The following is a 15500-nucleotide window of genomic DNA, read 5'->3' as shown; positions in this document are numbered from 1 at the left end:
CCTCCCCCCCCTAAATGGTATTTTGTTTTATGATTATCAAATAAGTCAAACTAATAATAACACTAATAATCTCATGCTAAACAAAAATACATAATTGCCTATAGTTAGCCCAAATCTCTATTATTTCAACAATAGTCTAACATGAATTACAATCAAAATTTAAAAGAGTAAATTGCCATTTTAGTCCCTGAGGTTTGATCCAAATTGTTATTTTAGTCCAAATAGTTTTTTTTTCTCCACTGGGTCCCTGACTTTTCCATTTTCTTGCCATTTTGATCATATTGCCTAACTCAGTCTAAAAATCTGGTTATAACCAAGGGTATTTTTGACATAAATGTTGTGTAGTGATAACCAGGGTAGTTTACAATATAATTTATAAACCTCATAATCATTTTTAATGCCAAAAATACCCCTGATTATAACCTGGTTTTTAGATTAAGTTAGGCAATGTGATCAAAATGGCAAGAAAAATGAAAAGTCAGGGACCCAGAGAAGGAAAAAAAAAACTATTTGAACAAAAACTCAAGGACTAAAATGACAATTTACTCAATTTAAAACAAACACCTTATTTTCGCCTAGCTAGCCTGCCACGTATTGGCCTACATGGCCTTCCACGTATCGGCTTATATGGCCCACGTCTCTTCCTCTTCACATCTCCGATCGGCGAAGGTTTTTCGCCGAACGGATACTTTGCTGGCCGTTTATTCTTGGTGACTCTTGCCAAGAGTAACTTATCTTCATTTCTTATAAACTTAAACACACATTCATCACCTTCACATAAATCATTACTTCGCCTGAAATCGCGCCATCCAGCCGAAAGATAATAGTAATATTTCTCCACGCGCACCCCCAATTCCCACTCTTTGCCGTCAACATTCGCCGCCGTTAGAGTTCCCTCACCCTCTATTCCGGCCAACTCCACAAAATCCGCCGGCAGCCGCTAATAACACCAACAAATGTACACATTAAAGGGGTTAGATTAATCACCTTAATCCAAAAATTTGATAACTTTTTTATATAAATTGACATCAAAAAAGGATCTTTACCATCATTAATCCAAAAATTTGATAACTTTTTTATATAAATTGACATCAAAAAAGGATCTTTACCATTATAGTTTTGTGGGGGTGTAAAAATCTGATAACTTTTTCTTTTTGATAAATTGAAATCAAGAATAGGACCTTGGTTGCCATGGTTTAATCCATGCAAATCATGGTGGATTAGGCAAAGGGGTGATATATCATTCCATTCATGTTCCTATGTGGCAAATCATATTCCAACAATGACCCCCACACCCTTTAACCTTATTATAATAAATACAAATCAAGAAAGGATCTTTACCATCATGGTTTTGTTGGTATAAAAATTTGATAACTTTTTTATATAAATTGAAATTAGGGGTGCAAACGAGCCGAGCCCGAGCTCGACCAGGCTCGAGCTCGAGCTCGATTAACTTATGAAAGCCTGGGCTCGAGCTCGATTAACTTATGAAAGCCTGGGCTCGAGCTCGACTCGATTCGAGCTTTGTTTTCAAAGCTCGGGCTCGACTCGGTGTTTTCTCAAGCTCGAGCTCGGCTCGGGCTCGGCTCGTTTATTATCTATTAGTTAATATATTATTAAAAAATAATATAAATGATAGACTTTTTAGGCTCGCGAGCTCGATAAGTGAAGCTCGGGCTCGTTTACTAAAAAAGCTTATTTTTAGGTTCGAGGTCGGCTTGTAAACAAGTTTAAATAAGCTCGGCTCGACTCGGCTCGTTTACACTAAGGCTCGATAAGGCTCAACGAGCCTAACGAGCTTCACATGCGAGGCTCGAGCTCGGGCTCGATAAACAAACGAGCTTTATTTTAGGCTCCAGCTCGACTCGGGCTCAATAAGGCTCGGCTCGTTTCGAGCTTTTTCTCGAGCCGATCTGGAGTAGCTCGCGAGCCGCTTAGCTCATTTGCACCCCTAATTGAAATCAAGAAAGGATCTTTATCAACATTTTATTTTTAGATTCATAAATGACCAGTGGCGGAACCAGAGGAGGGTCAAAAGGGTCCGTTGACCCTCCGGTCACTAGAGGTTATTGAATTTTTATATATAAAATCTGAGTTTTTTTAAAAAAAAAAACATGAGATTTACCCTTTAATTATAACCGGTAGAAAAAATTAGCTTGACCCTCACGAAAAATTCTAGTTCCGCCACTACATAAACCTAATAACTTGTTTTTTCTATGATAAACACAAATCAAGAAAAAATCTTTACCAATATTCTTGTGGAGGTTCAAAAATCTATTTTTTTTAGTAAACTTCCGTTTTGCTCCCTGTGGTTTGGTCACTTTAACGGTTTTGCCCCAAACCTTTAAAAATAGCCATTTTCTTCCAATAGTTTGCTACGGTTTTTCCATTTTGCTCCCCGCCTCTAACTCCATCCAAATTGTTTGTTTTTCCATTTTGCTCCCAGTAGGGAGCAAAATGAAAAAATCATAGCAAACTATTGGAGAAAAATGGCTATTTTTAAAGGTTTGCGGCAAAACTGTTAAAATGACCAGACCACAGGAAGCAAAACGAAAGTTTACTCTCTCTTTTTTTTTTTTTTTTTTTTTTTTTTTTTTTTTTTGCTTATTTTAACAAATTGAAATGAAGAAAGGATATTTAGCCATACCATCATAGTTTTGTGAGATTTTACGATTTTGATCATAAAGAAAGGATCCCCATCATGACCATCAATATCACCATTACCATCACCATCACCATCATCTTCCACATCATCAACATCATCTTCTAACTCTTCATACCCTCCCTCATCCTCATCCTCATCCTCATCCTCATCCTCATCTTCAAATTCATCTTCTTCTTCAACAACCACATCAACATCATCATCATCATCAACAACATCATCATCATCATCATCATCATCACCATCTTCAACAACAACATCTTCAATATGATCATCATGATCTACAACACCATTATCCACATGGGATTTCGGTGGGAAATATTTTTCACACCCATTCGGACTATAAACCATCAATTTAAACAAAGACTTATCAAGAACCCTAAAAACAAGAAAATCCCCAAACCCCAATTGAATATCTTGAACAACAGACTCCCATCCGCCGGAAAGACAGAAACTTTCGCCGATTTTCTTGATCTTTAATCGCCATGAATACCCCCCTTTTGCAGATCGGATGATTAGATCTTTAAGGGTTTTGTTCTTTAAGTAGTTTCTGACGAAATCAGGTGGTAATGGCTGCAAAATTGAAGGAATTTATGAAGGGGAAGTTGAGGGAATGATAAAAAGATTGAAGAAATTGAATTGTGTGAAGAAGAAGATGATGATACCAGGTGAGGGGCAGATGGGTCGAGCAAGATCTTGAAGAAGGAAGGATAGAGGCGATGAGCCATTCGAAGTTTGCACAGATTTTTTGGTAATTGGGAAAGAGGTAGTGAAGAAAAGTGGGTATCTTATTGATTGTATAGAGTTATGGTAAATAAATGGAACTAGCTTTATGCCCCCGTGTGGTTAGACAATATGATAAATGTTTTTCAACTAATTCAAAGTCAAACAAGACATTAGTGTAGTTTTGTTGGCAAGAGTGTAATTTTGAGTTGCAGTTAAAACTGTAATTTGTCAGGATAAATGAGCAAGTGTGAGACGGCTTTCTGATATGAATATAAATTACATCGAATTAACTACTTAAAACAAAGCAATACCATAGGCAAAACTAAAACGGTGGCAAGACAGTAATGTTGAACTGGAGGAAATCGTAACTTTGACTGGGGTAAAATCGTAATTTGTCAAAAGCTACAACTAGGGCAGGCTATGATGGTGTGCGAGGAGGACTTTCGCACAAGGCCCGTGATTTCGAGGGGCACGGAATTTAAAAAAAATCGATATATATATGTTATTTAAAAAAAATGTAAACACATACCAATTCCAATATAGGCCCATTATCAAATATTTTTTAATGGTTTATAATATAGCCCACTACACATTAGGTTTATTGGCTCAATACTAATATGATTTTAATAAAAATTATAACACACGACAACAATTTTATGGACTCCTGGAATCTGAAATGACGAGACGAACAAACTCATCAGAGTAACGAACAGTCGAACATCAACTTCGTTGAATCGTTGGGCCTAGGCCGCTGCAAACAGAAGATTCAGAGACATGAACAAGAACAACATCGATCAGAGACGCGAACAAGAACATCGATCAGAAGATTAAGAACTCAAAAGGTCCGTTCGTCGGTTTAGTGTTAATTGTTAAACTGTTAGTATGTTAATTGTTGTTAACATCAGAACCATGTTGTCCGTATCCACGTACGACGTATCGTATTAAATTGACTATTGAGTATTGTTCTATATTGGTAGATCGCCGTAATCTGCAAATAACGATGTAAATTGTATATTAATCATACTAGACAGTCGTCTTGTTATCGTCTTGAAGATGCACAAAGGGAGCTCAGATATTGATGTCGAGGCACTATATATGGAGCTTAAATTTAGCAACTCTATAGATGTTTTGGATCATATGAAAGAAGAGGATTATTTCCTAGAAGCATGCATTGCATATAGAACAGTGTTAACTATTTTACTCACTGTGACATCTAAAGAAAGAAGTTTTTCAAAGTTGAAGTTGTTAAAATCTTAGTTACTATTCCATTCACTATGGCATCGTAATTATATTGTTTATCGTATAAGCATATGGGCACATTTTTCGAGCTCGAACAGGGTACGCGAATTCTCAAAGACGCCATTGGCTACAACGATAGCAAAACTGTAAATTTGAACTAGGAGCAAAATCATAATTTGTCAAAAACTACAACGATGGGAAACTGTAATTTTAAACTCGAGGCAAAATCATAATTTTGAACTGGGGTCAAACGCGTAGTTCTGAACTGGGGATAACATCGTAATTTGTATGGGCCAATGGAGAAGTGCCAGGTAGCTGTCTGGCACTATTCCTCGACATAGTCTTAGCTGCCTAGCGCTATTCCCCAACATAGTCTTTAAATATATATACGTAATGTAATTATGAAAAGTAATAAAGAATTAATTGTTCTTTCACTTTAGTTGAGTACACTGTTAAAATCGTCTCTAAGGTTTGGATACAATTGTTAGAGTTCTTTCACTTTAGCTGAGTACACTGTCAAAATCGTCTCTAAGGTTTGAATACAATTCTTAGAATCATCTAAAAGGTTTTTTTCTTAACTAGACCAATGATGTTTCAAAATTATTGCCACATTATATAAGATCTTAAAACACAAAGTCGATGGCTTTTGTCACCGACATTTTTCTTTTTTTTGTCTTATATGCATGTAAAAAGAAGGCGATTTAACTACACCTGTTTCTACCAAATTTTGTCCTTATCTGCTTTGTAATGGAAGCTTTTTAGATTTTAAGGAAAGAATACTAAAATGGAAAATCACATGACACCCAAGTATTTTATTTATTTACTTTATTAACTATTTTATTATAAGTTATTTTACAGTCCTTAAGATAAACAAATGAGAAAAATGCCCGGATAGTCCCTGTGGTTTCGCCTTTTTCACCTATAGTCCCCAACTTTCTAAAACTACCTGAATAGTCTCCAAGTTTTCATTTTTTTGTTCCCGGATAGTCCCTGGGTCTAACTTCAGTTTGTTTTCTCTGTTAAGCAGGGTGTGAAATGACAAAAATACCATTTCCTTAAAAGGCCAAACCATATGGACTATCCGGGCATCTTCTTCATATTTATTTATAAACCCCATATTATCCATTTCTCTTCATCCCTGCTCTCTCTTTCTCTGGTACCACCACCACCGTCACCTCCACCTCCACCGCCGCCATCATCACTGACCACTACCACCATCATCACAAGCCGCATCACTAACCCTTTTTGGATAGAAAGACAAGTCTTCTTAAAACAACATTCATAGATCGAGTAATCAGCTGACAGATAAGAGGCTCAGATCTGTTGTAGTCGGATATGTGACACCCAAATCCTCGCAGTTGCTATCTGGATTGCCCCGCCAAGATACGGATCGGGTCTTCATACTCCTATTTTGCTCAAAAATCATTTCATCATCACCGCCTCATAACAACATTGTACTAGCAAGGGCGCCAGATTATGATTCGTAAACAAAGAACAACATGAGAATAACACAATGTAACACCTCATCTTATATTTTAAGGCGGTTTAAATGTAGACGTGAACAAAAAACCAGTTTTGACCCGACCCGACCCAAAACTGATTATGAAACAGGTTTGGTGAAACTGGTCCCTGTTTCAAACCGACCACCGGTTCGAGAACTTATCCCTTGAAACCAGTTAATAACCAGAACTAGTTTCAAACCAAACCGATCCTTTTCCACTTGTAAATCGGTTTCACCAAATACCAGTTTTGACAATTGTTGACCCAAACCAAACCAAAACAATTCCAACCTGGACTGGTTTGGGAAAAAAACCGAAATGTGCACCTCTAGGTAGATAGATGTTCTTATCTCCAAGGATAAAGGTTATCATCGGAATTTATTGTCGAAATCTGCCATGGCTGCAAACACAGTTGCATGTATCAAATAAGCTGAGTTGCCTAGCCAAGATACGGTGGATCAGATATGTAAATTTTGATTTTGCTCCAAATAATTCCCATCACCATAGCCTCTCTATATGGAACAACAACAGTAGCAGCAGCATCCACATAATCATCATCATCATCATCTCCATTCCCATAAAGAAGAGAATTGTTTAATCAAACAAACAAGGCTACGAAATCATGGGCTCATATCCAATCGGTTGATCAGATGGCAAGAGATCGGCAACTCTCTCCCATGAAACCTAGATCTCTCTAGCCAGAGCCTCATTCACTTTCAACTTATGCACTACATATTGTTAATTGGTAAATTGGAAACATGTTTATAAGAAGTCAAAACCCTAAATCCAAGAATTGTAAAATAAAACCAAAATATGAAAAAGAAGAAGAATTAAGAGAGGCTCAGATGTGTTAATAATAATAAGGAGAAGAAAGAGGAACGAACCGCCATGGCTGCATATGGTAGGGGTGGTTGTGAATATGGTAGAGAAGGAAGAGAAAGAAGTAGTGTTAAGTGGTGGTTGTGGCAGGGGTGGTTGTGATGATGGTGGTAGTGGTCAGTGATGATGGCGGCGGTGGAGGTGGAGGTGACGGTGGTGGTGGTACCAGAGAGAGAGAGAGAGAGCAGGGATGAAGAGAAAGGGATAACATGGGGTTTATAAATAAATATGAAGAAGATGCCCGGATAGTCCCTATGGTTTGGCCTTTTAAGGAAAGGGTATTTTTGTCATTTCACACCTCCTTAACAGAGAAAACAAACTGAAGTTAGACCCAGGGACTATCCAGGAACAAAAAATGAAAACTTGGGGACTATTCAGGTAGTTTTAGAAAGTTGGGGACTATAGGTGAAAAAAGGCGAAACCACAGGGACTATCCGGACATTTTTCTCTAAACAAATAAAAAATGTAAAGACTAAAAAGCAAAAATGTGATCAAACGGCGTTGACTAGATCCTGCCCTCCGTCCGTATCATGCTTTGTCTAACTTGTACGTACAAGTCTACTCCATGTGTTGGTTTTTAAACTATAAAAACCCATTAACTTAAGGTAATAAACTGCTAATTTTAGTGGCGGGGCTTGAACGAAACTCGGTAAGTGTTGGACTCTTAAAAATCTAATATATCTTAAGCACAAATGTCGGTAGGTTTCTCCACCGACATTGTGAGTTGTTAAGTAAATTTAATTATAATAGTTCACACTAAAAGCTGCATGATGGTGCTGGTAAATATGATTTTCGATAACATATCAGTCATGGGCTCGATCCCTATTCCTTCCAACTATTTTTCTTTTTGCTTTTTTCTTCTTTTTTCCTTTCCTTATAATTTCTTCAACTAAATTGCTTTTCTCAGATTCGTATATTGCGTCATTTAGGAATGATAATGCTTTCTATATATCTTTGTTTATGTGCACCATGCTCTTTAGCCACCTACAAAGTCTAACCCTTAAGCTTTCACGCAATGCCGCATATTTGTGTGTTTTAACGTTTTATGCACATGGTTAAAAGTTGTGTATTATACACCTTTAAGTAGTTGTCTTTTAGTCATTGTGTTTTACGAATTATGTGTAGTGTATTGTGTCTCACGCATTGTGTTTTACGAATTATGTGTAGTGCAATGCGTCTTACGTATTGTGTTTTACACTTCGTGTGTGACTGCACGATTCAACCCGCCGTGCGCCGCCGCAACGCGCGGCGGGCAACATACTAGTTCATCTGTAATAAAAATTTGATAAAAACCAACAAACCTTCCCTTCGAAGACTATTTGGTGGATTGAAATGGAAAAAGGATCGCATGTCGTGGAGCAAAAAGCTGAGGGAAGAGACGATTGTGGATTAAATTGCGATTGATGTTTTGCGTGGTGGTTCATTCAGGGTTAAACAAATAATAGTTAAACAAAATCGACCAAAATAATCCTCATTTAACAAGTTTTTAATGGGATTACAAAAGTGGATGGATTGGCAACGATTTTGAAACCTCATTGGTCCCGTTAATAAAAAAAACTTTTTGGATGGATTTGGCAATTGTATCCAAACCTCAGGGACGATTTTTACGGTTTACTCCACTTTAACTTGTACACATTTTTTGGTGTTTTGGCACACCCCTGAGAACTTTCAAAGCAGATGTTATGGGTTCGATTCTTGCGTAAAGCAAAAATGTTATCATTTGAGCCAGGGCTTTAACACATTAAACTTCTGGACGGCGGGCTTCCTCTGGAATGATAGTGGGCAGAGTCAACAACGTCGTCTGGTGGGTGGCGTTTTTCCATGGCTTCGGCCTTTTGTTGGTTGTTATAAAATTTAACCACATCAACATGGCCCAAAGATTTTATCACTATCTAATAACCAAAAACCGGGAGTATATTTATCATCTAAAATTCAGAAAGTGATCAATATTTGTAACTAAAATGGGAATTTATATAGACTAGAGATAAGCATAATGGTTATAAACTTAAATAAAAAATTGCAATTAAAATGGGAATTTATATAGACCAGAGATAAGAAATTAGAAATCATGAGAAAAAAATTTAGAATGAACACTAAAGATAGTAAAATACTCATGAATGAATGACCATTGTAAACAAACAACATTTTGTGCCAGATTCAAAGATGCCAAATGCTCCAAATCTCTCCTTGTTAGGGACTTAGGGTGCACGGGGCACATGCGGTGACCCCATGCGGTGACCCAATTTCCCGTGCGGGTACACCGCCGCCATCCAATTTTTACCGCGCGGGGATGGTTTGGCTCGGTAAGTAGTCACTGCTTGAGAGAGAGAAGAGAGAGAGAGGGGGTGATTGGTTGTTAATGTGGGTCCACCCTTTTTCCACCAATCATATTTTTTTTCTTCCTTTTTTATAAAAAAATAATTGTGTGAGCGGAGTGATGTCAACATTTGAGTGCAAAATGGGGACTTAAGAGGGGAGTTGACGTGACACGTGCTGATTGGGTGTGTGTAAGAGAGGGGACTCCCCTAAGGCCATGTGTAGTCATAAAGCCCTTTTGTGGGCGTTATGCGACACGTGTCGTGTCACGTCACACAGGAGCTTTATGTCACTAGAGCCCGTAGTCATAAAGCCCTACCTCATCATAACCAAAGTGTAAAATGCAGGGACCAAAGTGTAAAATGCAGGGACCAAAGTGTTTTAATGCAGGGACCAAATTGTAAAATGCAGGGACCAAAGTGGAAAATGCATAACAAATCCCTCCTTCTCGCGCCGCGAATTTTTTCACGCCTTTTCTTTTTTTTTTTTGATCATGGCGCCGGGGGGGGGGGTGTGGGCGGCGCCATACCGGCGCTATGGCCATGGTCGCGCCCCACTACGTTTAACCTAAGAGAGGAGTGCCCCTCTCACCCTTAGGGCTGTTTGTTTACCTCTTAATGAGGCTCTTAATGGTTCAGACCTCTTACTGGTTCAGCACTTAATGGTTCAGACTGTTTGTTTCACGAGCAGATGTCTGAATGGTTCAGACATTTGCCTCTGAATGATTAAGATTTATACAGAGTCTGAATAGTTAAGTCTAATCTGAATTGGTCAGACATTTGCCTCTGAACGGTTAAGCATTATACAGGCTTTTAATGGTTCAGACCTCTTACTCGTTCAACACTTAATGGTTCAGACCTCTTACTCGTTCAGCACTTAACCATTCAAATGTTGCCAAACAGCCCCTTAGTATAATAATAAAGATAAACAATAAGCAAAAGATAATAGTAACCTCGCTAAGTTCGTAAAAGAATTGTAAACAAGTTTAACTCCAAAAGACAAAATGAAGCAAATTATTGTTTGGAAAGGAAAACGCCTCAGCAACTCGTCATAAACATGCAGGTCAAAATGACCGAAAGGTCGAAGTGATCATGAATGATTTACTTGATGAAAAATGATGATATGTAAAAAGATGATAGATATGCAACTTTTGGTTGTAAACAGGGGCGGACCCCAAGAAAGTAATTCATGTGTCTGCCACTGGTCGTAAATAAAGCTTATTATATGTCCATAGATCAACGCCTAGCGTACGTGAAGCTCTCACCTCACCTCACGGCTCGGCTTTCAAGACGTAAAAGTCTCGGAGCGCCTCGCAGTTTCTAAGACCAAAACAATAACATGAAAAGAAAAATAGTACACAGTTTTACATGGCTAAGAATGTGGCTAAATTATGTGACTCTTGAACCTTTCTAAAAGCAGAATGCATGAAGAAATATAAAAGAAAAAGAATAATACAGAAAACTCTTCATCCTCGAGTTTCAACCAGCATAATTGGTGCTATTAAATTATTGTTGAAGTAACCCAATTTCGGGCCCAACCCAGTGGGCTTTGGCCCATTTCTGATATCAGCAAACCATGTAGAGGTCTCATTTTTTAGACCCATAAATTATTTTGTAGTGATGCGATTAAGGGGTTCAGACATATTTTTAAGAGGTGCGATCAGGTTTTTTGGCTATAAAATACTCTAAAATTTGAGGAGTGCAATAACCTAATTCAAAAAAGTCGTCGTTCTAGAAAAAAATCAAAATGAAATCAGCTCCAACTAATGCCAGTGCCATATCGTCATCTCTTACCTCCATCACTCAACCTATGTTATAATCATCCTTATCTCTTTTTTATATAGTATAGATGTTTTTAAAGTTAACAAGTTTGAAAAATGAACTATTTTTATTTTTTGAAAACATAATTATTAAATGTCATGTCAGATGACACTACCAGCAAACTTTTGAAAAATAAGCTAAAAGAAGGCCTGTTTTCTTTAGTTGCTAGAACTGGTAAAAACAAACTTATCATAGAACTTATCTAGTACCAACTTCAGAGTTATTTTAATTTTTAATAGTAGAAGGAAGCAGAAAACCATAATTCATATCACCAGTAAAAAAACAATTTACTTATCAAAGAACATAATTGCTTACTGTTTGGTTTTCCAAATAAATAATTAATTAAATTATTAATTGTTATTCCAAACAAAGACAGAACTCACCTGTACATTTTTAAGGATTTTCCCACAGGACCTGCTAAGATGTTAACATGCTAGGATTATTTTTGTTTGTTGGGTAAATTACACTTTTCATTCTTTTTTTTTATATCAAATTTCAATGGATATCTTTAACCTTTAAAAATGTCATAAATCATCCTTTACATTTTAAAACCTTGCATCGTGTGCTATTTCTACTAACGGCTCTCAAATTTTCTTAGTTAAGCCTGATCATATGACTTGAACACAAGGACAATTTAATCATTTCACCCATTAAGCTACTCACGCCTCCGCATGTAAGACCATGCGTAGTGGTTTGATGAATAATGCCCCCACCCTGGGGCGTTTTCTACCATGTGGCAGTCCAGTCAGCATGGGAGCATTATTGGACGTTTTTGCAAAAGTATCGTAGTGGAATAATGCCCAATAACGCCCCATCCAATCGTTACAAGTATTTTTACAATACTAGAAATAAAAAAAAAAACCGACTAAACTTACAAAAAAAAACCGGAAATAAAAAAAAAACTGGAAATAAAATTCCGGCCAAACTTCAACATTCCGGCAACAAAAGGTTGATGACGAAAGCTAAGTGGCCCCATTGGTCCATCATTTGCCCCTTTCAGCGTTATTCAAAAAACGCTGTATCTGATTTTTCCAAAGAAAACGCCCGAACACGCCCAAGGGGCGGTGTCTTAGCGTTTTTGGGCGTGTTTTGACATTATTTTTGTTGAATAACGCCCGGTTACGCATGGTCTAACGCCCTTTGGTAACCCATACATTTTGGTGTTTGGCGCCCTAAGACCATGTGTAGTGGTAACTTGTTATAATGCCCCCACCATGGGGCATTATCCGACACGTGGCAACCCAGTCAGCACGGGGCATTATAGCATAAAGTGATGTAGTGGGGATAATGCCCAAATAATGCCCATTCCAATTATTAAAAAAAAAAAAAAAAAAAGCAACCTAAATGCTATTGGCTAGTCAAACATGGAAAAAGCAACCATTGGATGGGCATTATAGCATGCAGCGTTTTCATTATAATGCCAAGGGTCAATTTTTTGAATTTTTTTTTTATTATAACGCCTAGTGTAGTGGATAGGGGGGCGTTTTGAGGCGTTATTTTTCAATTTTTTTTTTAAAAATCACGCCCCACTACACATGGTCTAACTAACTGAGGTGGAGTGGGGCGCAAGCTCGTTACACATGGTTCTACCGTGACTTGTATTGTAGTCGCAATAATCAGTCAATTAAGTTTGGATAATCATATTGTTTTTGATCATTAACAAGTCAAAACTATTTCACACTAACCAAAAACCTAATAATCTCATGCTAAACAAACATATATAATCGCCTTAATTGCCTATACTTAGCCCAAATATCTATCATCATTAAAACTTAAAAAAACAAGTAACACATTATTTTCGCCTAGCTAACTTGCCACCACCACGCGCCGCCCTCGTTTCCACTTTGCTCGCCGGAACTTTGCCGGAACTTCTCACCGGCAACTTTCTCTTCCTCTTCCTCTTCCCAACCCCATTCGCCAGTTTTTTGCCCGAAAAATGCTTCGCCGGTCGTTTGTTCTTACTAACTCTTGCCAACAATAACTTATCTTCACTTGTGATGAATTTAAACACACATTCATCACCTTCACATAAATCATTACTTCGCCGGAATTCAATCCATCCGGCCGAAAGATAGTACCAACCATCTTTACCAACGCGCACCCCCAATTGCCACTCTTTGCCGTCAAGATTCGCCGCCGTTAGGGTTCCGTCACCCTCTATTCCGGCCATATCAGCAAAATCCGCTGGCAGCCGCTGAAAATACCAACAAAAATCATTTATTTGTGGGTTTAATTAATCACACCTTAAAAAGGCCAAAAAATGATAACTTTTTTTGATGAATTGATATCAAGAAAGGATCTTTATAATCATTTATTTGTGGGTTTAATTAATCACACCTTAGAAAGGCCAAAATTTTGATTTTTTTTTTTTTTTGATGAATTGATATCAAGAAAGGATCTTTACTGTCATTTATTTGTGGGTTTAATTAATCACACCTTAAAAAGCCAAAAATCTGATTATTCTTTTTTATCAATTGAAATCATCAAGAAAGGGTCTTTACCATCATATTTATGTGGGTTTTCATAAGAAATGATGAATCACCTTAAAAAAGCCAAAAATCTGATTTTTTTATCAATTGAAATCAAGAAAGGATCTTTACCATCATATTTTTGTGGGTTTTTTCACACAAACAATTAATCACACCTTAAAAAAGACCAAAAATCTGATTTTTTTAACAAATTTAAATCAAGAAAGTATTTTTACCATCATATTTTTTGTGGGTTTAATCACACCTTCAAAAGCCAAAAATCTGATTTTTTTTTTTATGAATTGAAATCAAGAAGGGATCTTTACCATCATATTTTTGTGGGTTTTTCACAAACCAAAAATCTGATTTTTTTTAACAAATTAAAATCAAGAAAGTATTTTTACCATCATATTTTTTGTGGGTTTTCAAAAACAAACAATTAATCACCTTAAAAAAGACCAAAAATCTACTTTTTTAGAAAATTAAAATCAAGAAAGTATTCTTACCATCATATTTTGTGGGTTTTCACAAATAAACAATTAATCACCTTAAAACCCAAAAATCTAATTATTCCTTTTTTATGAATTGAAATCATCAAGAAAAGATCTTTACCATCATATTGTTTATGGATTTTCCACAAACAATCAATTATTAATCACCTTAAAAAGACCAAAAATCTAATTTTTTTTAACTAATCACCTTAAAAAAAAACCAACAATCTAAATTTTTTAACTAATCACCTTAAAAAAGACCAAAAATCAATTTTTTTTAACAAATCAAAATCAAGAAAGGATTTTTACCATCATATTGTTATGAGTCTTTGAGATATTCACCATAAAGAAAGGATCCCCATCATTCCCATCAATACCACCATCACCATCACCATCACCATCATCTTCACCATCATCTTCATCATCTTCTTCTTCATTCACTTCTTCATAACCTTCTTCACCATCTTCTTCATCTTCATCTTCAAACTCATCTTCTTCTTCATCCTTAACATCATCATCATACTCAACCTTAACATCATCATCAACATCTTCATGATCATCATCATGAATCTTGATTTTAGGTGGGAAATCTTTTTCACACCCATTAGGACCAAAAACAATCATCTTAAACATCGATTTATTAACAAGTCGAAAAACAAGAAAATCCCCAAACCCCAATTGAATATCTTGAACAACTGACTCCCATCCGTTGGAAAAACACAAACTTTCGCCGATCTTTTTCATCTTTACTCGCCATGTGTACTCTCCGTTTGCAGATCGGATGATTGGGTCTTTTGGGGTTGTGTTCTCCAAGTGGTTGGTTACAAAATCAGGAGGTAGTGGCTGCAAAATTGAACAGATTTATGAAGGGTAAGTTGATGGGGATAAGTAAAAAGATTAAAGATGTTGAATGTGTAGAAGATGATAGATAGATAGATAGATAGATACCAGATGAGGGGCAGTTGGGTCTAGCAAGAGCTTGAAGAAAGAACAGCATTTGCGCTTAGCCATCCCAATGTTCCAGAGAGAGAGAGAGAGAGTGTTTTGGGAACTACATATAACCTAAAATATCTTTTTCATTTATGATAAGTATAAATTGGGAACTACATATAACCTAAAGAGTTAAATAACCCCCCCCCCCCCCCCCCCCCCCTTCTTCTTTTTTTTTTTTTTTGCCAATGAGGTGATGGTGTGGTAAGGAAGAGTCTTAGTGTTCTAAGGGACCCAAGTTCGATTCCTGCTTTCCCTATTATTTTCTACGGCACCTGGTGATGACGGGAGACTAGGCGAATAGGTGGAGATCGCTAGTTTGATCTTTGAACTGAGCGAGTTTTACCTCCCCGCAATGTCGTGCCTTCGGGCGAGTGTTCACGGGCTTCGGCCCTAGGTGAGGGTTTTCC

General features: G+C 37.1%; 2 protein-coding genes across 2 annotated transcripts; both read right to left on the bottom strand.

Annotated features, from left to right (window-relative positions):
• Positions 1-87: 87 nt before the first annotated feature.
• LOC110921664 (B3 domain-containing protein At5g60140) lies at positions 88-3472 on the bottom strand. Its single transcript, XM_022166011.2, has 3 exons — positions 3328-3472; positions 2648-3235; positions 88-940 (listed from the first exon to the last, which is right to left on the bottom strand). The coding sequence occupies exons 1-3, from the start codon at positions 3388-3390 to the stop codon at positions 566-568; spliced, it is 1026 nt and encodes a 341-aa protein (XP_022021703.1). The 5' UTR covers positions 3391-3472; the 3' UTR covers positions 88-565.
• A 9282-nt stretch (positions 3473-12754) lies between these two features.
• Positions 12755-15203, bottom strand: LOC110921648 (B3 domain-containing protein REM9). Its single transcript, XM_022165995.2, has 3 exons — positions 15049-15203; positions 14410-14943; positions 12755-13335 (listed from the first exon to the last, which is right to left on the bottom strand). The coding sequence occupies exons 1-3, from the start codon at positions 15109-15111 to the stop codon at positions 12934-12936; spliced, it is 999 nt and encodes a 332-aa protein (XP_022021687.1). The 5' UTR covers positions 15112-15203; the 3' UTR covers positions 12755-12933.
• Positions 15204-15500: the final 297 nt, after the last annotated feature.

The sequence above is a fragment of the Helianthus annuus genome, chromosome 17 (assembly GCF_002127325.2).
Source record: "Helianthus annuus cultivar XRQ/B chromosome 17, HanXRQr2.0-SUNRISE, whole genome shotgun sequence".
NCBI classification, from domain to species: domain Eukaryota; kingdom Viridiplantae; phylum Streptophyta; class Magnoliopsida; order Asterales; family Asteraceae; genus Helianthus; species Helianthus annuus.
The sequence above is the reverse complement of the archived record's forward strand: the minus strand, read 5'-3'. Positions and strand labels throughout refer to the sequence as shown.

Coding starts and splice junctions, on each gene's coding strand:
- LOC110921648 (XM_022165995.2), bottom strand. CDS start 15,111: ATGGCTAAGCGCAAATGCTGTTCTTTCTTCAAGCTCTTGCTAGACCCA. Junction 14,944..15,048: donor ACCCAACTGCCCCTCATCTG/GTATCTATCTAT, acceptor TCAATTTTGCAG/CCACTACCTCCTGATTTTGT. Junction 13,336..14,409: donor AGACTCATAACAATATGATG/GTAAAAATCCTT, acceptor TGGTATTTTCAG/CGGCTGCCAGCGGATTTTGC.
- LOC110921664 (XM_022166011.2), bottom strand. CDS start 3,390: ATGGCTCATCGCCTCTATCCTTCCTTCTTCAAGATCTTGCTCGACCCA. Junction 3,236..3,327: donor ACCCATCTGCCCCTCACCTG/GTATCATCATCT, acceptor TCAATTTTGCAG/CCATTACCACCTGATTTCGT. Junction 941..2,647: donor AATCTCACAAAACTATGATG/GTATGGCTAAAT, acceptor TGGTGTTATTAG/CGGCTGCCGGCGGATTTTGT.